The sequence below is a fragment of the Rhinopithecus roxellana genome, chromosome 9 (genome assembly GCF_007565055.1).
Source record: "Rhinopithecus roxellana isolate Shanxi Qingling chromosome 9, ASM756505v1, whole genome shotgun sequence".
NCBI classification, from domain to species: Eukaryota; Metazoa; Chordata; class Mammalia; order Primates; family Cercopithecidae; genus Rhinopithecus; species Rhinopithecus roxellana.
The window spans coordinates 15,926,659-15,946,196 of NC_044557.1; the positions used below are offsets into that span (position 1 = coordinate 15,926,659).

At 45.2% G+C, this 19,538-nt stretch overlaps 1 protein-coding gene and 1 non-coding gene across 2 annotated transcripts; both read right to left on the minus strand.

The window, feature by feature from the left end:
* Window positions 1–285: 285 nt before the first annotated feature.
* On the minus strand, window positions 286–389 carry LOC115899764. The gene has a single exon (XR_004059373.1). It is a non-coding gene; the product is annotated as a U6 spliceosomal RNA (small nuclear RNA).
* Window positions 390–1,629: 1,240 nt separating this feature from the next.
* On the minus strand, window positions 1,630–18,874 carry MCM4 (minichromosome maintenance complex component 4). Its single transcript, XM_010357478.2, has 17 exons — window positions 18,764–18,874; window positions 18,564–18,647; window positions 18,095–18,259; window positions 17,561–17,724; window positions 17,371–17,472; window positions 16,929–17,024; window positions 16,753–16,848; window positions 15,083–15,221; window positions 13,408–13,628; window positions 11,616–11,736; window positions 9,098–9,357; window positions 8,265–8,630; window positions 7,673–7,800; window positions 6,097–6,304; window positions 4,528–4,756; window positions 3,927–4,060; window positions 1,630–3,094 (listed from the first exon to the last, which is right to left on the minus strand). Exons 2-17 carry the CDS (start codon window positions 18,631–18,633, stop codon window positions 3,002–3,004), a joined length of 2,592 nt encoding a protein of 863 aa, XP_010355780.1. The 5' UTR covers window positions 18,634–18,647; window positions 18,764–18,874; the 3' UTR covers window positions 1,630–3,001.
* Between the last annotated feature and the right edge of the window lie 664 nt (window positions 18,875–19,538).

Sequence of the window (19,538 nt, forward strand, 5' to 3'; positions counted from 1 at the left end):
GGAGTCTCGGTCTGTTGCCCAGACTTGAGTGCAAGGGCATGATCTCATCTCACTGCAATCTCTGCCTCCTGGGTTCAAGTGATTCAGCCTCCTGAGTAGCTGGGATTACAGGCACCCGCCACCATGCCCAGCTAATTTCTGTATTTTTAGTAGAGACAGAGTCTCACCATGTTGGTCAGGCTGGTCTCAAACTCCTGACCTCGTGATCCTCCTGCCTCGACATCCCAAGTGTTGCGATTACAGGCGTGAGCCATCGTGCCCAGCCAAATAACTACAGTTTTTACGTAAAGTATAGAATGCTTCGTGGATTTGTGTGTCATTCTTGCGCAGGGACTATGATAATCTTTTGCGTATCATTCCAATGTTCACATATGTGTGCTGAAGCAAGCACTAAATTATTATTTTAGACTCTGGAGAAAACAAAGTTTACTGAATTAAACTGAGATTCACTATGATGGAACCTGACAGCAACAGGACACCACCATTATTTTCATTCTACTAAAGTCCCCTTAAAATGAAACTATACACACACTTCATCTACAGTTGAATATACCTTCAACTTGGTATTTAAATGCCAGGTTTAGAAAAATATTACTAGTACATAAACTTCAGAGGGAAACCATCTTAGTCAATAAGTAGATTATTTAATTATTGTTCGACTTACGATTTTTCAACTTTACATGGTATAAAGCTGTTACAATTTCAACATTCTTCAAATTTTGAATTTTGACTGACCTTTTCTTGTGTTACTAATGTGGTACATAAGACATTTAACACTTTATTTATGAGACAGTCTCACACCGTTGCCAGGCTGGAGTGCACTGGCATTTCAGCTCACTGTAACCTCCACCTCCAGGGTTCAAGCAATTCTCCTGCCTCAGCCTCCGAGTAGCTGAGATTACAGGCATTCACCACCATGCTGAGCTATTTTTTTTTTTACTTTTGGTAGAGACAGGATTTTGCCACGTTGGCCAGACTGGTCTCGACCTCCTGACTTCAGGATCCACCTGCCTTGGCCTCCCAAAGTGTTGGGATTACAGGTGTGAGCCACCGTACCCAACCATAACACTTTATTATAAAATAGGCTTTGTTTTTCATTATTTTACTCAACCATAGGCTGATTTAAGTATGCTCAGCTTCTTTAAGGTAGGCTTGGCTAAGCTACATTTGGTAGGTGTATTAAAAACATTTTCGACTTAGGATATTTAATACAGCATTCTACTGCTAACGCTTTAATACTATTTAAATATTCAACTAGATCTTTTTTTTTTTGAGATGGCGTCTCACTCTGTCGCCCAGCCTGGAGTGCAGTGGTGCGATCTCGGCTCACTGCAAGCTCCGCCTCCCAGGTTCATGCCATTCTCCTGCCTCAGCCTCCAGAATAGCTAGGACTACAGGTGCCCGTTACCATGCCAGGCTAATTTTTTTGTATTTTTAGTAGAGATGGGGTTTCACCGTGTTAGCCAGGATAGTCTCGATCTCCTGACCTCATGATCCGGCTGTCTTGGCCTCCCAGAGTGCTGGGATTATAGGCTTGAGCCACTGTGCTCGGCCAGATCTATCATTTTCTATGGATACTTTATTAACGAATGTTGATTCTAAGTTATAAAAAAGGCCCAACTCATGTGATTTAAAGGTTTCAGAAATTATTTATTGTAGTAGTACTTACACATAAGATTTTAGCCTATGGTCATTTTATAAAGATGACTGTTAGGATTTAATCAATATTTAAAGAAAACGAGATTTGTTGTATTATGGTGTTTTTTATGACCTATCAAATATTTACCACTACAAATTTCCATGAACGTAGTGGTTAGTAAAGCTTTTTCCTTAATGAAAAATAATGCCAGATAACCAAGTATTATTCCTTCTATAATTTATTTAGGAAAAAGTTTTATGTATTAGGGTAAAGGGGTAGAAGTTAACCTAGAATCTAATAATCTCCAATCACCCATTCCTGATCTAATAGTAGCCATGAGAAAAAAACCTCTAGAAAGAATTATACCTCTCAAAAAATAAAAAATAAAACAAAGGCTGGGTGCAGTGGCTCACACCTCTAATCCCAGCACTTCCAGAAGCTGCAGTGGGCAGATCGCTTGCAGCCTGGGCAACATGGTGAAATCCCGTCTCTACCAAAAAAATACAAAAAGCAGCCAGGCATGGTGACATACACCTGAGGCCAGGAGATTAAGGCTGCGTTGAGCTGTGATTGTACCAGTGTACTCTAGCCAGGGTGACAGAGTGAGATTCTGTCTCAAAAAAAACAAAAAACAAACAAAAAAAACCAGTGCTGTAAAAAAGAGAGGCTCTAGCCCTTTACCACTGAGGTGATATGCCCTGGCTATGCCTGTCATCAAATCCTTAAGCATATTGATGATGGCCATGAGAAACCATGCCCCAGACTGTATCTGTGCATACACAGAGTAAAAGCCCTGTTGCTATACTATAAAATGGCACTTGAAAATAATCTCTACAGTATGTTTGAAAATTGGCATGGTACTTTTTGAGACAGCGTCTCACTCTGTCACTGAAGCTGTAGTGCAGTGGCATGATCTTGGCTCACTGCAACCTCTGCTGCCTGGGTTCAAGCCATTCTCCTGCCTCAGCCTCCTGAGTAGCTGGGATTACAGGCATGTGCCACCATGCCCGGCTAATTTTTCGTATCTTTAATAGAGATGGGTTTCATCATCTTGGGTAGGCTAGTCTTGAACTCCTGACCTCGTGATCCACCCACCTTGGCCTCCCAAAGTGCTGGGATTAAAGGCGTGAACCACCGTGCCTGGCCAGCATAGTATTTTTATTTATAATGTAGAAAAAAAAAAAAAAAAAAGAGAACAGATACTTCACTACAAATATTGAACCAAGTTAGAAAATTTTTATGTAGCCAAACCACTGACTTTAAGCTCTATTTACACTGATGGCGGCCAACTGAGATGCAGGCCACACCCGTGTGGCATGCAGCAAGCAGGACATGCAGGCAGCCTTCCTTGCTCACAAGGCTTCAGAGTAAGCGCACGGTCTTCCCAGTCACCGTCAGGAAGTCATCATCTGCCAGGGCACGCAGTGCTTCTTCAAACATATCTTTAGTGATTGCCTGTGGGGAAGAGAAAGAAAATAAATATTTTACATGTCAAGTCCCTCTTTTACCTGTTAGAGACACCATAATTTTAATGTTAAAGTACCACCCAGAATCTTTCTCTTTTTGGTGACTGTACACATGCCTTATGCTCTAAATCAGGAGTGGAGTGGCCAGATGGTCCCTATGATAGACTTGGCATCTGTATAGTCCATGTTGTAACTATCAACTCTGCCCTCTCAGTGACAACACAGAGATGGAAAGTGGACCAGCACTGAAAGCCTGCATAGTTCTATTCACTAAACTCACCTTACTTATTTACAAAATGACACCCAAATATTTCATTCCTAAAACAAACTTATAACAACTATAAAAGGGGCATAACGATATTTTTTTCTTTTGTTTTCAGATGGAGTTTTACTCTATTGCCCAGGCTGGAATGCAGTGGCAGGATCTCAGCTTACTGCAACCTCCGCCTCCCGGGTTCAAGCAATCTTCCTGCCTCAGCCTCCTGAGTAGCTAGGATTTCAGGTGCTCTTCACTGCACCCAGATAATTTTTGTATTTTTAATAGAGACAGGGTTTTACCATATTGGTCAGGCTGGTTTCAAACTCCTGGCCTCAAGTGATCCGCCCACCTCGGAGTCCCAAATGAGATTACAGGCGTGAGCTACTGCGCCCAGCCAAAAATTTTAATTGTGATTATTTCTTGATGATGGCTTATGGTTCATCTTCCTTTTCTTCATTCTTATCTATATTTATTATTTAATAAATAAAGGAAAAAAACCCAAAAGCAATATTAAGGAAAAAGAGAAAGTTCTATCAAACAAAAAATACATATAAACACTTACTATGTCAGATTGTCCCCGAATATCTTCAAAAAGTTGCTGGTATTTTAGAGCTGGTGTTTTGCCCTTAGATAAAATAAGCTTTTTCAATGCTTCAGCTAGTTCTTCTTTCCGTTTACGAGAGGTGGCACTCATCCCTGATTTAAAAAGAAATCAATGAAAACATTTTTGCTATTATGAAATGAAATGTTTCAAATTCTCAAAAATATTCCTTTAGTAGTATCATCTAGAAAGGTAAGGGGACAGGGGCTGAGTACATTTGAAGGGAATGAGTTTTGAATTATTTGGAATTTTCTGTAAGCCACTAGCTGTCGCTTTCCGTGGAAACAGTATACACATCTGTGCAGCAAGCAGCTGCTGCTAAGAAACAAACAACTTCTCTAACAAAACTTCCCAGACAGTCGAAGAGACAGAATCTCCTTAAAACTATATCAAGACAAGATTAAAGGGCAACTTTCATCAGATTCTCAAAGGGGTCCCAATCCAAAAAAGGTTAAGAACTTCCGTCTCAAATGATTTAACTGTTAGCTTAAATCTGACATATGAACTACATACATATTGAAATAATTCTCAAAAGCTTTTCTGCTCACTGAAAATAACGAACCTGTAGTAAGAATAGATATGTCCACGATGCCAGTCCGGGGATCAGTTGCAGACTGCTTTAGAGCTTCCCGATGGAGGCGTTTGGCCTCTTCCACATCAATGGCTTCAACTTTGTTAGACAATCTTACTTTAGCATGGGCTTCTGCTAAGCGGATTAATGACTCTAGCTGTCGAGGATATGCAGAAACCATTCCCCGGCTACTGCCAATCTTCCTCATGTCTACATAAGCCTATTGAAGGTAAAAAAACAAAAACCTCCTTGGTGACAAAAACTTTAGTTTTGTGTTGAATTTTGAACACTTAGGCTTCCATTAAGTAAACAGAACTCAGATATGGTCCTGGGCCCTGGAGCTCATCAAGTGGTAGAGGCTACACAGACCACAGAAATCCCAGGTGAAGACGTTAACGTTCAGCGTGCAGTGGTAGGTGAACATATTCCAACTGGGAGATGCTCAGGAAGAATATTGGAGAGGGTGGCATCTAATGTGGCTCTGAAGAACAGAGATGGGCATGGCATGGCAGAGGAAAGCAATGTGGCATGTGGGGAGAGGAGCAGGCTGTGACGACTCATAGGGAGAATCAGGGTCTGTCTGTGAAAAGTGCTCACATGGGGCACATAAGGACTGCTGGGAGAATGCTGCAAAGGTAAGTTGTATCAATCTCACATACAGATGACACAGTCTTATTTCTTCATGAACAATCCCCAAGACTATGACACACAAAAAAATTACATAATGTCTCTAACTTTCATCTTAGCATTTTTGGGAGCTCAGTTTGGATGTAAAGCTCATCAAAGCACCAGGAACTTTCTTAATATCACAATGCTCGAATAACCTAAATGTGCCATTGTGCACTTCAGTTCATGTACAAGGATGCTGAAAAACGAACCTAAAAGACTGCTCAATCTGTTTTTTACAAGCAAAAGGAAGCTTACAGAAACTGGATGACTTTTTCAGTTTCCAAATAACTATGTAGTGTTGCCTCTATTTGAAATCAGGTATTTGATCTTAAATTCACTATGCTTGTAAGTATTTAAACATATAGTGTGTACTACCTACATAAATGAACTATTTCCCCCTTTTGCAACATTTGGTAAAGTCAATTCTGTAATATGGGAGGAAACAATAAACAGTTATAAAAAAGAGTATGTTATTCTTAGGCCAGGCATGGTGGCTCATGCCTATAATCCTAACACTTTGGGAGGCAGAGGCTGGCACATCACTTGAGGTCAGGAGTTCAAGACCAGCCTGGCCAACACGGTGAAACTCCGTCTCTACTAAAAATACAAAAATTAGCTGGGAGTGGTGGTGGGCACCTGTAATCCCAGCTAGTAGGGAGGCTGAGGCAGGAGAATCGCTGAACCCGGAAGCACAGGCCGCAGGCTGTAGTAAGCCAAGATCACGCCATTGCACTCCAGCCTGGGCAAGAGAGCCAGGCTCCATCTCAAAAAAAAGGAAGAAAACAGTATGTTATTCTTAACAAAATAATTAATATTTTAAAGGAGATGATTGGTCGATTACATTAATGCTGTGGGCTACAGGCACAGTAAGCCTTTTTTCAGCAGGGTTACCTCGATGAGAGCCTGGCTGGCTTCCTCACTTAGCCGTGGCATGATGGTGCTGTGTGCGTAGGCAATGTAGTCCTTCAGCACTGCCATGTCCAGGAGCTCCTCCTCTGCCTGCTCCTCGCTCTGGTAGTACAGTGCGACCAGGTGGTGAGCCAGACGCCTGTCATAGGCTTCGTCCTGAGGGTCCAGCATGAGGAAGATCAAATCAAACCTAAGAAAACAAAGTAAAAATACTGTTTTTCCAGTACCTTGTGAGGCCGAGGCGGGTGGATCACCTGAGGTTGGCAGCTTGAGACCAGCTTGGCCAACACAGTGAAACCTTGTCTCTACTAAAAATACAAAAATTAGCCAGGAGTGGTGGCGCGTGCCTGTAATCCCAGCTACTCGGGAGGCTGAGGCAGGACAATTGCTTGAACCTGGGAGGCGAAGGTTGCGGTGAGCCAAGTTCGCGCCACTGCACTCCAGCCTGGCCGACAGAGGGAGACTCTGTCTCAAAAAAACAAAACAACAACAACAAAAAACTGTTTTCCTAGTTGAGACACCAATACACCTACAAACGACATACTAAAGACTGCTCAAGCACCAGAGATGTGCAGTGAATGTGCATCCTGTGAGCGCCCGCAGGGAAAAGCGTCTTTGCCTGGTGTGGAAAGGGCCTTTGTGTCCATCCACTCACCCCACTCACCCTGTGCTGTCCCTAGCCCTTAGGTCGGCCCAGGGAACGGCTGGGGACCAATCAGCTGAGTCAAAGGAAGACCTCCCTTAGGGAAAGGTTTCTATAATTTTGACGATGGAAAGTTGTTGGTTTTTTTTTTTTTTTGAGACAGTCTCACTCTATAGCCCAAGCTAGAGTGAAGTGGTATGATCTCAGCTCACTGCAATCTCCGCTCCCATTGGCTCAAGCAATTTTTGTGCCTCCTCAGCCTCCTGAGTAGCTGGGATTACAGGCATGTACCACCACGCCTGGCTAATTTTTTGTATTTTAGTAGAGATGGGGTTTCATCAAGTTGCCCAGGGTGGCCTCAAAGCTCAGGCGCTCCAGCCACCTCAGCCTCTCAAAGTGCTGGGATCACAGGTGTGAGTCACTGTACCTGGTTGACAATGGAAAGATTTGAATGAAAACACATTCAACTGTTTTTTGGGGAAAAAAACTTTCGTCAAAAAAAAAAAAGAAAAAAAAGCAAGTAATTAAAACCTAAAATCCATTTATGAAAAATGTCCAATATTTGTAGTGGGGCTGAGAGTGAAGATTATGTGATTGCACTTTAATAAATCTAACTTTTCAGAGCCTCATCTACGGTACAGAGTTGTTCTCTGTTGACTCTCAGCAGTGGCTTTAGGACTAAGAGTAGTGAGTGACAGCCATGTGAAAATGGCGTGGGAGGGAAACATCCCAACTGCTTCAAAATCAAATGAGAACACACATCATCCTTGTCGTGAAAACTCTTGACCAACGAAATTTGAAACATCTTGATAAGAGTGAAGAGTTTCCATTAGCAGTTGCTGAATCTTAGTAGCTCCTTTTCAATCTCACCCTTAATATTCTACAAATGAACAAAATAAAAATCTGTTTTAATACCTTGATAATAAAGTATGAGGCAGCTGGATGTTTTCAATGGTTGTTTTTTTAGGATTCCACTGAGACTCAATGGGATTTGCTGCTGCCAGGACAGAGGTGCGCGCATTGAGCTGACAGATGATCCCAGCCTATTAGAGAAAACAGTGCGGTTAGAAGCCTCTCCCTGACGCTGGCAATTAACAAGCACCGTCTTTGCCCGACCACCTACTAAACCCATATTCCCTCTACAGCATTTCTATTGCCTGAGCCATGTTGCCTTTACTGACTTCAGCAGTTCACCTGGATAAGCCTTGTCCTCAGATTCATGCCAAGGACTGAGTTTAGATGAATGCGTGCTATAACCACATCTTTCTCAGGAAGCAGGCACCTTGCAAGAGCTTTAGGACAAATTCAAGGCTAGTACAGCAATAAAGACAAAACATGATATCCTGTAGAAGATATGTAGAGATTTAGCTGAAATATGATGTGAAAAGCACGTACCAATCTCCCCATGTTAGAACCAAGGTAGCACAGCACAGTTCCACAGATGCTGTCTTTAAAGGGTCCACGTATTTTAAACATGTCCACATTCACAGTGGAGAAGGTGACTCACCTTTGCAATGGACAGAGTCTGCTGTTCCATGACTTCATGCAATACTGATCTTGTACTTTCATTCATCTTGTCGAACTCATCGATACAGCAGATGCCGTTGTCACTCAGGACAAGGGCACCTGTCTGCAGGACCAGCTGCCTTGTCTCAGGGTCTTTCATTACGTACGCAGTGAGGCCAACTGCACTGGAGCCCTTCCCAGAAGTGTACTGGCCCCTGGGGACGAGGTTGTACACGTACTGCAGCAGCTGGGACTTGCTGGTACCAGGGTCACCACACAGCAAGATGTTGATCTCAGCCCGAAATTTGCCCCTTCCAGTGTGACTAAAATCCTTCCTTGTCCCGCCAAAGAGCTGAAGTAAAATTCCCTAAATAATCAAATAGAGACATGTCTAAACATTCATTTTCTGCACAGTAACTGAGATGCAGTTTAAACTTTAGAGGTACTTTTGTCTCTTATAAAGAACTACAATTAGGAAATTGCAGGAAGGTATAAAAAGGCTCCTGAAAGTGCTTGATATGCTCTAAGTTATCACTGACCAATTTATTCATCAGCACCCATCATTACGCCAGAATGGTGGCCATGCAAGTCCCTGTCCCTATTGTGATACTGTGTGGCCTCTTCTATTTAGAAACCTAAGTTTAGAGCAGAGATGAGGACAGACAATGCTATGACTCTCCTCAACCAATGGCAAGTCTGGTTGCCAGCACTTGCTCTAACAGGCCACAGCTCGCGTCCTTTATGGCAGATGGCTTAAGTGGAGGAGTGGATGTTTATACTATTTGATTCTAAAGAATTGTAAATCCCAACCCCTAGTTTAAAATCCACTGTTACCTTCTTTATATCTTCATGTTCATAAATGCTTGGAGCCAAGGCTGAAGCAAGCCTCTCATAAATGTCTGGTTTCCTGGAAAGTTCCTTAAGCAATTCCACACGTTTCTCTGAAAAAAGTTTCTGTTCTGCTTCTTCATCAAGGCCATGCAGACGTTTTGCATCCGTTTTCCGATAATGAATGACATCAACGTGGGTTTTGTAGACAGACTTCACATTACTCACTCTTGGATTGACTCGAATAGGCACTGCTCGATAGATGCCTGAGGGCACAACCAGGAGATGCACTTTTACCTTCCCACATCTTCCTCCGAGTGGCTCAGCAACCAGCGTAGGCAACAGGTGCACTTCAGAGTGAGGCATCACACTGGGCTGGCCCTGGAAAGGTGAGCTCCACCATCTCTTAAATGACTCGCCCAAGCCCAGGACTCAGACCCACAATGCAAAGATCCCGCCTGCTCTGAGCAAGCTGGGAAACAGCAGGAAACAGACAAGCTCGAAAGAACCCAGGTGGCTCATGTCTGTATTCCTAGAACTTTGGGAGACTGAGGCAGGCGGATCACTTGAGGTCAGGAGCTCGAGACCACCCTAATCAACATGGAGAACCCTGTCTCTACTAAAATACAAAAATTAGCCGGGCGTGATGGCACATGCCTGTAATCCCAGCTACTAAGGAGGCTGATGCAGGAGAATGGCTTGAACCTCGGAGGTGGAGGTTGCGGTGAGCCAAGATCGTGCCATTGGACTCCAGCCTGGGCAACAAGAGCAAAACTCTTGTCTCAAAAACAAAACAAAAAGAGAAAGAACCAAGGTTTCTGCAAATGACAGACCCGAGGACGCGTTCACCTGGGCCCACTAGTCAGCAGTGCTCCAGGGCAACTGTAGTTACATGAGCACGTCCACGGGCATAGTCACCCTGAGGGTGAAATGGAGCTGCTGTGCTTCTGGCTCAATGCTGGGTTCGTGGTTGTGTTTAATAAGCAGTATTTTTACTTCCCTAAGTTGAGTGTACAGAATCTGCTTAGCACTTACTTGACTTCAACAAAATGCTAAAATCCTCCAGCCATTAAAAGTAGACTAGGTCCCACCCCCCGCCCACCACCCCTGACAAAAGCATGCAAATCATGCATTCTTCTGGAAGGTAGGCTCCCCACATACAGAAGTCTGATCTGATATTTGTCTTTTCTGGATTTCAAATCAGAAGCCTTTAACTCTAGGCTGATTCCTGCAGCTTTTGGAGAAAGCCTGGCCTTTCTCCCTTACAGCTATCTCAACACAATGGCACAGAGCACTGGTCTTGTTCATTTAGTGGGTTGGTGTAATTCTTATTTAACACAACAAACCAGTTTACACACATTCTTAGAATACACACTATTCTTCACTCCGATATAGGCTAGGGATGGATGATTACGTTTAAAGTGGCCCATGATAATTTATCTCACAGAGCAGCATTGATACTTATTTCACATCTACACAGCACTTTCCACAGCCCCTAGGCCCCAAATACTCTCACACATGTATCATCACATTAACTCCACTTTGTAGGTGAGGAAACTAAAATATTGGATTAAATACTTTATCAAAGGTTTCAGGGTAGGACTGGAAATGTGCACGTCACTCACTAAAGACTACGCGTTATTTCAAATTCTCAATGACTACAAGTACTTTTACAACGGAAGACTGCCAGTGACAACTGCGGGACTTCACACTGGGGAAGAAACAGGGTGAGCACTGCCTCACTGAAGACAAGGGCCGATGCGTGGTGTGCCCCAGGCCCTCCGCTCAGGAGCAGATTCAGGCACTCTGTGACTGTTGCCTCCTTGCCCATCAATGAAGAACTGTGCTGCCATCAACACTCCCTTGCTGCCAACCAAAATGCATTGTGACTCTACAGATTCAAAAGGAAGACTGCCACACTCATGTGGTGCTGTGCAAAGAACACTCTCGTGGCAGCAAGAGAAGGAGTCCTGGGTCCTGATTTACCGTGGCATCTGAGCTACTGTTGTCTATGCATCCCTGAACCTCAGCTTCTACACATGGAAACAAGTCACTCTGACTCATTCTTCTCTGTAACAAACAAATGTTAACCGCTGGCTATACATTTGGGAAATAAGTAAAAATTACTTACAACTCCAGCATTGATAATACTTAGCTGATGGCATAACTCAAACTCTACCCATACCAGCCTATCTGAGGCTGCTGTCTCATGATGCCAACAGTACTGACTTGAGACACACATAGCTCCAGGATACTGAGATATCAAGAGGCGAGTGACCACACAAACCACGAGTTCCAACATTCAAGTTTGAGAAGAACTGAACAATTTCATGATGCTGGGCCGTGGTACTCAGTTAAAAAGGTGGCAGATAAAGCGGGCATATATCCCACAGTCTCAAAGACATGCAGTGACAACTGCAGGCAGAACTGGACCTGTGACTGAGTCCAATGACTCACTAAAGCACAGCACTGAAAACAAGACAGGCATGCACTTTCAAGTGCTGGTGCAAACCTACACTCTTACCTGTAACATTCACTCTGTCCCCAGGCTGAACCTTGTCAACAAGATCATTGTGAGCAAACAGGATGACTGTGTGTGGTGTCTGCCCTGCAGGCATGTCTTCTGGAGACTCTTGAAGCTTGATCTGAAGGGCAGCAAACAGAGAACATGTGGGCCACAAAGAGAGTGCAGGAGGACAAATATCTGCATGTCTTTGTACTGCTTTTGCCATGTAAGGCTGCAGTGCATATCCCCGCATAAATGTTTGTCCATGTTTCTCATTATTTCTTTAGAAGCTACTTCTAGATCTCCTGGGTAAAGCAGCACAGATTTTTTTTTTTTTGAGATGGAGTCTCACTTATTGCCCAGGCCGGAGTGCAATGGTGCGATCTCGGCTCACCGCAACCTCCACCTCCCAGGTTCAAGTGATTCTCCTGCCTCAGGCTCCCGAGTAGCTGGGATTACAAGCGCATGCCACCATGCCTGGCTGCAGCACACATTCTTAAGGCCCATTGTTGGGCATGCCTGCGCACCTCACAACCCTGCCTGCATCCACTCATCTAACAGGTATCTGTGGCGCACCCAGCTTGTGCTACAGCCCATTCTAGGTGTCAGGGACCCGACAGTGAACAAAGTTCCCTGCCTCATGGAGTGGAAGGGGCAGATAATACACAGAAAAATGAGCACATAACATGTGACAGTGACAAATGCAGCAGACTGCAACAAAACAGGGGAAGGAATGTAGGGAGCTGCGGTGGGGGAAGCTGAGATGCTTTTCATAAAGCAGGGTCGAGGAAGGCCTTTCCAAACCAGGTACCCTCTGACAGGCCTAAGGATGCGGGGCTTTTCTCTAAGCCCATTTTGGGGGCCTGCAGGATTCTGAGAATAGGAGGCCATATGCTCCTGGGGAGCAGGGTGCCTGCCTTTCTGTCTCCAGCTCTGTCCCATGCAACATTAAAGAAACCATGCACACACTGTCATAGAAAAACTCAAATTCTGTCCTCCCACATCTTTACAGTTACAATCATGGTAAATAAGCAATTTTCTACCTTCCCTTTACTTATTTCTGTCATTTTAGTAACTTCATCTTACAATTTCATGAATAGAGAGAAAAAAGGGCAAACTTTTTTTTTTTTTTTTTTTGAGACAGAGTCTCACTGTTGCCCAGGCTGGAGTGCAGTGGCGCAATCTGTCTCAGCTCACTGCAAGCTCCGCTTCCTGGGTTCATGCCATTCTCCTGCCTCAGCCTCCTGAGTAGCTGAGACTACAGGCGCCCGCCACCATGCCTGGCTAATTTTTTTGTATTTTTTTTTTTTAAGTAGTGACAGGGTTTCACCATTAGCCAGGATGGTCTCGATCTCCTGACCTTGTGATCACCCGCCTCAGCCGCCCAAAGTGCTGGGATTACAGGCGTGAGCCACCAAGCCCAGCCGAAAAAGACCAAACTTCTTAGACAATAAAATTTGTGAAAAAATTTCAGAAAAATTCCTCCATCCTTTACCAATGGAAAAACCGCAAAATGACATTTAACCAAGTATTCTCATCTCAAATGTTTGAAGCATTTTAGGCCATGAAAATATGATGTCTCTAACAACAGACAGTACTTCTGGCAACCGCACAGGGACAGTGCCCTGAAGCAGGGCCTTTGCATGCTCTGTGTATTTAGCCCATAGGCCACTAATGAAACCCACAAGACCAGAGAGGGATGGATGCCATTCGGGAAGAGAGGCTTGGGGTCCGAGGGACAAGTTATAGTCGGCCTTTTGAGGATACAGACAGGCAAAGCATAGCCTGGGGGGCCAGGGTGGCTGCGCACCATCTGCTTGTCAGAGAAGAGGGAGCGGTTGTGGATGAGTGCCATGCTGTGGGTGGTGTGGCAGTGCCCGCACACGCTGGGCTCTGCAATGCGGCCGCGGTCCATCTCCACCCGGGTCATGTGGGCACACACTTGGCACTGGAAGAAGGCCTCCTGCATCTCAGGAATCAGCTGGGATGTCCTGATCACCATGCCGCTGATGGTGATGAGCTGATCAATGTCTGTGAGGGGAGAAGAGAGGTCAGCACACCTATCTGAGGTGCAGAGGTCCAGGAATAGCTGGGATCACAGGCAGGTGCTGGGTGCCCACAAGTCTGTCTAGGGTGACCTTTCTGTGTCTAGTCGTCCGCAGGGTATGTCTTCAGGAGACTCTCAAGCCCAGCGAACCTCTGGCCCCTGTCCAGCAGGCATCCCTTGCTCCCTTCTTGTCTGCCTACCCTCGTCCCTGCCTCCTGCCTCACTCACCCAGCCTCCTGTATGACACCCTGCTGTGTCAGGAAAAAAGCCAGATAGGCTGGACTGAGTCCCAACCCTAGCCTCTCTGTGCACATTTTGTGTTCTCTATAGAATGGGGTGGTATCAGGACCCACCCCAGAGCCAAGGACTGAATGTGCCAGTGTACTTCAAGACTAGTAAGAGCACCTGGCAGAGGAAAAAGTCCTCTATACTTTACAGTCATTACTATCCACACAGAACCCCTTAGATGGTCTGATCTTTCACTCTTGCTTGTTTCCTCTATTATTTGAACCTTTCCTGACAGACAACTTTTTCCCTTTGAAGGTCCCACTGCCCCCAACTAATTTCCCTGGCTGGTTTCAGATGAGCTGCCCTGTTCTGACCTGTAGTTAGCCACTGCTAGCCATGAAGTTCACCCTATCCTGCCACTGATTCATGAGACCTCTACAATTTTGCTGTTGTTGAGATGGGGTTTTAACGTGTTGCCCAGGCTGGAGTACAATGGTGCAATTACGGCTCACCGTAGCCTCAACCTGCCAGGCTCAAGTAAGCTCATCACCTCAGCCTCCCAAAGTGGTAGGATTACATGCACGAGCCACTGTGCCTTGCTAATTTCTTCTTAAAAAGAGATGGAGTCTCTTAAGTCACCCAAGTTGGTCTCAAATTCCTGGCCTCAAGTGATCCTCAAGTCTTTAAAATCTATTTTTTTTCTTTTTTTTGAGACAGAGTCTCATTCTATCACCCAGGCTGGAGTGCAATGGCACAACCTCAGCTCAGTGCAACCTCCGCCTCCCGGGTTCAAGTGATTCTCCTGCCTCAGCCTCCCCAGTAGCTGGGACTATAGGCGCGTGCCACCACGCCCTGGTGATTTTTGTATTTTTAGTAAAGGGGTTTTACCATGTTGGGCAGACTGGTCTGGAACTCCTGACCTCAGGTGATCTGCCTGCCTTGTTCTCCTGAAGTGCTGGGATTATAGGCGTGAGCCACCATGCCCAGCCAATAGTCAATCTCTTATATCAGAAACTTCAATTAAATTCAAAAAGTATATGGGGTTCATAAGTATACAGGATAACTGAATCTGTATTATTTTGTCAATTTATAATCCATCACCTTGACTACCACCACCAATTACTTCTTTCATAGTTTCTTGATAAAACAAGGCTATTTTCATGTAAGGCATTTTCCTTCAACAAAAGTAATCCTATGAAAAATACATTACCTTCTGGATTCAGGTTTCTCATATTCTTAGTCTTCAATGCGTTGAATGGTCTTACTTGAATCTGATGTTCTAAGATTGAGTCAGGGTAACGGTCAAAGAAGATTTCATTGACAGCCATGTCAAAAGTTGGAATAACTTCCTATAAAAATAAATATGAAGATGTATTTGTATTCATATCTCAGTGTTAAATACAATAAAGGCACGTCAGACTAGCAAAGTATAAAAACAAGACATGTCATGCCCCCAAAGTATTACCCTACAGAATCGTGCATGTACTGTTTTCAAATTTAGGTATGCTGAACTATCTATTTCTGCATATTCTCAATCGGGTTAAGTTTGGTAATTTATATAAAAGTGCCTTCTTGATGTATACTGGCATATTTTATGCTTTCTATTAGAAGGGAAAACAATTTTGACCTCATACTTTCATTATTTTCCTTCTATAATGAAATGATACCCAAGTAAGTTATTTATTTATTTTTATTTTTTGAGGCAGAGTTTTGCTCTTGTTGCCCAGGCTGGAGTGCAATGGCATGATCTCGGCTCGCTGCAACCTCTGCCTCTAGGATTCAAGCAATTCTCCTGCCTCAGCCTCCTGAGTAGCTGGGATTACAGGCATGTGCCACTACGCCTGGCTAATTTTGTATTTTTAATAGAGATGGGGTTTCTCCATGTTGGTCAGGCTGGTCTTGAACTCCCAACCTCAGGTGATCCGCTTGCCTTGGCCTCCCAAAGTGCTGGGATCACAGGTATGAGCCACCACGCCCAGCGACACCAAAGTAAGTTAAATCATATTTATTCAAATTTGTTAACATATGGTTCCCATTTTACAGATGAGGAAACAGCTTTTGGTTGGCTAAGGAACCTGACTAAGGCTATGCAGCCAGTAATCAGCAAAATCAAGATTCAAAATCCAGGTCTGCTTGCCTCCAAAGACCACACCCAGAGTCAACAGAACTGATACTTCATGAATAAAAACTGACCTGAGGCCAAAAAGTCAAAGTCTACAGTACAATAAGTATATTCTTTTAAAGCAGCAGGAAGTATGCAATTCATTTAAAGTATTTCCATTTAAGCTAACTTACTTCATGAAACCCAAGAAGCTATAGTTGTTAGATTCATCATTTTTCTACATGAGAAACACTGCCCAGTAAACCATAACCTGTCATTGATAGTAATACAAATCCCACTTTCAGGAACATTAAAATGTGAAAAAAAAAAAAGTTCATCTTAAAGGAGATGATCCTTTTTTTTTTTTTGAGACGGAATTTCACTGTGTTGCCCAGGCTGGAGAGCAGTGGCGTCATCTCGGCTCACTGCCCCTCCGCCTCCTCGGTTCAAGTGATTCTCCCGCTTCAGCCTCCTGAGCAGCTGGGACTACAGGCGCGCACCACCATGTGTGGCTAGTTTTTGTATTTTTTAGTAGAGATGGGGTTTCACTTTGTTGGCCAGGCTGGTCTCGAACTCCCGACCTCAAGTGATCCATTTGCCTCAGTGTCCTAAAGTGCTGGGATTACAGGTGTGAGCCACCGCACCCGGCCAAAGGAGATGATACATGGTTTTCTTAGTGTTTGTGCATACTATCTTCATTACCGAGGAATTTGTGTTATCTGGAAACATTCTTTCTGGACAGTTACTAAAATTCATCAAGGTCAAAGCTAAATTCTTACCTGTGGGTAAGAGATGAGTTGTCTGTACAAATTTTTGTCAAATGATTTGATGTGCTCACAGTTTACATTTAAAAATGGCTCGCCAATAACATTAATCTACAAGATAAAAATGAACAAGTTATATTTTGCTAACTATTTTAAAACATATAACTTGAATTGAAAGAGTATCTGATTACCTCCCCAAGTCGTTGCATGTATAGAGGTTCAGTAATATCTATGCCAATATTTTCTTCTTCTTTAGCCAGAGGGTCAACAAATCGCTGAAGAAATCTCTTTAAGTGGAGAGAAAACATATTAGGCATATAGCATTTGGGAACAGGCAACTTTAACACACAAAGTTACGAGTATGTCACTATCAGGAGACAGAAATAAATATTTTTCTTCCTTTTTCTTTTTTAAAATTTAATTTAGAGATAGAGTCTCACTATATTGGTCAGGCTGCTATCAAACTCCTGGCCTCAAGTGATCCTCCCACCTTGGCCTCCCAAAGTGCTGGGATTACAGGTGTGAGCCACCACAGGTGGCCCTTCTAGTCATTACGGCTACTTCTCTATAGGTTATAAGCACGGTCTCCCAACATTTTCAGAGCCCAAAGTAATTTTAATACATATAGCTCACCTGAAAGTTTTCTTTGCATGTTGCCACATTTACATCCGTTCCCCAGATCACAAGTTTTTGGCCTAGAGACTGCTCACTTGCCACTATATCTTCTGCCGCTGCCTACACGGAAAAACATGACAGAATCATGAGAATGGAGTTACCCACATGATATCCGCCATAAGATGGTTTCAGGAGACTGCATACTCACCGCGTCAGACTGCAGATCCACTTGCAGGCCCTTCTGCGCAGAGCCCAAGTCAGGCCTCTGTCTCACAGGTGTGCCCCTAACACCACTTCTTGGGGTTCCCTCTACCCGAGAGCTGGGAGTGCCATATGTCAGTGGTGAACTAACATCAAAGTCAAGAGGGATAGCTATAAAACAAAATTAGGAAATCCTGGTGGTATATCAAACCTGGAATTACAGCATGCTGTCTGTTGACCTATACCACCTAATCGCACAGCAAACTTGAGTATTTATGGCAACCTGTGGTGGTTGAGATTCTGAGCACTATTAAATGTTCTATTAAGAAAAGCATCAGAGAACCTGCTTCTTCTGCTCACTAAGCCCTAAAACAATTATTTTCAGCACTCTGTTCAGCTCCTCTGGTTCAGAATATGCTCACTCATGTGCAGAGGGGATGCTTTAGGCATTACGACAACTGTAATAAAGACAGTAAACCTGAGCAGATAAAGCATCAGCTGTGTATCAAGCACAGCATAACCTAGATCTTCAGACACGCACCTGAAGAATGCATTTGGGGAGGGCTGGAAAATAACACGTCCTGCGCGACAGGGCTCTGCAGGTCCGCTCCAGGCGAGGTTGGCATCGGCTGCAACTCCCCCGTGGAGGTGGAATCCTCGCCTCTACGTCTCTGAGAGGGAGATGACCTGGCATCCTCACTTCGAGCTTGTGTCACACAAAACAGAAAAGATGGCCATGAATTTTCAGGGCCGGTATTCCTGGATTTGTCTGTCCCTTGGGGCATTATGACTCACCACTGAACCAAACCAAACAGAGGCAAATGGGCAATCAAATTAAGCAGCACCCAAGCCACAGCCTACTGTGGGTGTCTGTGCGCACCAGGCGGCAGCGCCCAGCCCGAGGCTGGGCGTCCGGGGCCCGCGTACCCACCCAGCGCTGCCAGTTGCGGCAAGAGAGGGCAGAAGGGGCGGCGCCGGGGGCTGTTGTGGGCCCGGCTCGGGGCACTCACGCGTCTGGGCTGGGGTGGTTCTTCCACGCCGGCTGCCGCGGCGGCTCGGGGTCGACGCCGGGGACGACATGGTGCTCGGGGTACCTGCGCGACAAGGACAAGCTCGGGCCGGGCCCGCCTCCCGGCTTCCCTGCCCTGCTCCGCAGCGCGGACGTTCCTGCCGGCTCCGCGCCACGCCCTCCCTGCTGGCGCGCGGTTACCGGCTAAAGGCGGCCGCTTGCGGACGCTCGCAGGCTCCAGGTCCACCTGGCCAGTCGCGCTCCCAAACCACGGGACCCAGAGTTCCCGCCGGCGGCAAGGTCGTCTCCGCCCCTGGCGGGGCCTTACCAATCACAGCGACGCTTGAGCGTAGCTCCGCCTCCGGGAGGCGCCACTGCGCACCGGTAGGGGGGGACAGTGCCACTTCCTTCAGCGCCCGTGCGTACACCAGAAGTAGGCCTCGCTTGGCACCCCTCTGTCTAGATGGTCTGACCTCCTGCGCGGCCGCGTTTTCGCGGGAAAAGTGGGTCCGACCGCACCAGTTATCGGGGTGTGTTCCGTCATCGTTGGCTAGGGAGCATGTGCTTCTTTATCCCATAGGCTTTTTTGATTAATAAGGACAGTAGAGATGCATTTGTCACCTAAGATTTTTTTTATTAAAAAAATTAAGGACGGGAGGTGGCGGGGATGGTCTTATGTTGCCCAGGCAGGTCTCGAACTCCTGCGATCCTCCCGCCTCAGCTTCCTAAAGTGTTGGGACTGCAGGCGGGCGCCACCGCGCCCGACCGTGTTTGTCACTGTTTATCTAGGAACAAACTTGGAGCTCTTGACCCAGGCCCTTCGCTTGTTTTATTTGCCTCTGGTATCTATTTAGCCAAGTCCAACACCAAGTAGCCACCCAATCTACTTCCGCAGGTCAGACCGACGGATGGCATTTCTCCTTAAGTTTCCATGTTGATTAGGGCCAAAGAGGCGCGCCTACAGGCCAGGCTTTCC

Excerpts from the sequence above, each read along its gene's own strand:
- MCM4 (XM_010357478.2), bottom strand. The coding sequence starts at position 18,633 with ATGTCGTCCCCGGCGTCGACCCCGAGCCGCCGCGGCAGCCGGCGTGGA. Across the intron at positions 16,849-16,928 it reads ACATGCAACGACTTGGGGAG|ATTAATGTTATTGGCGAGCC; the intron begins GTAATCAGATAC and ends TTTATCTTGTAG. Across the intron at positions 11,737-13,407 it reads TCTTCTCTGACAAGCAGATG|ATCAAGCTTCAAGAGTCTCC; the intron begins GTGCGCAGCCAC and ends GCTGCCCTTCAG.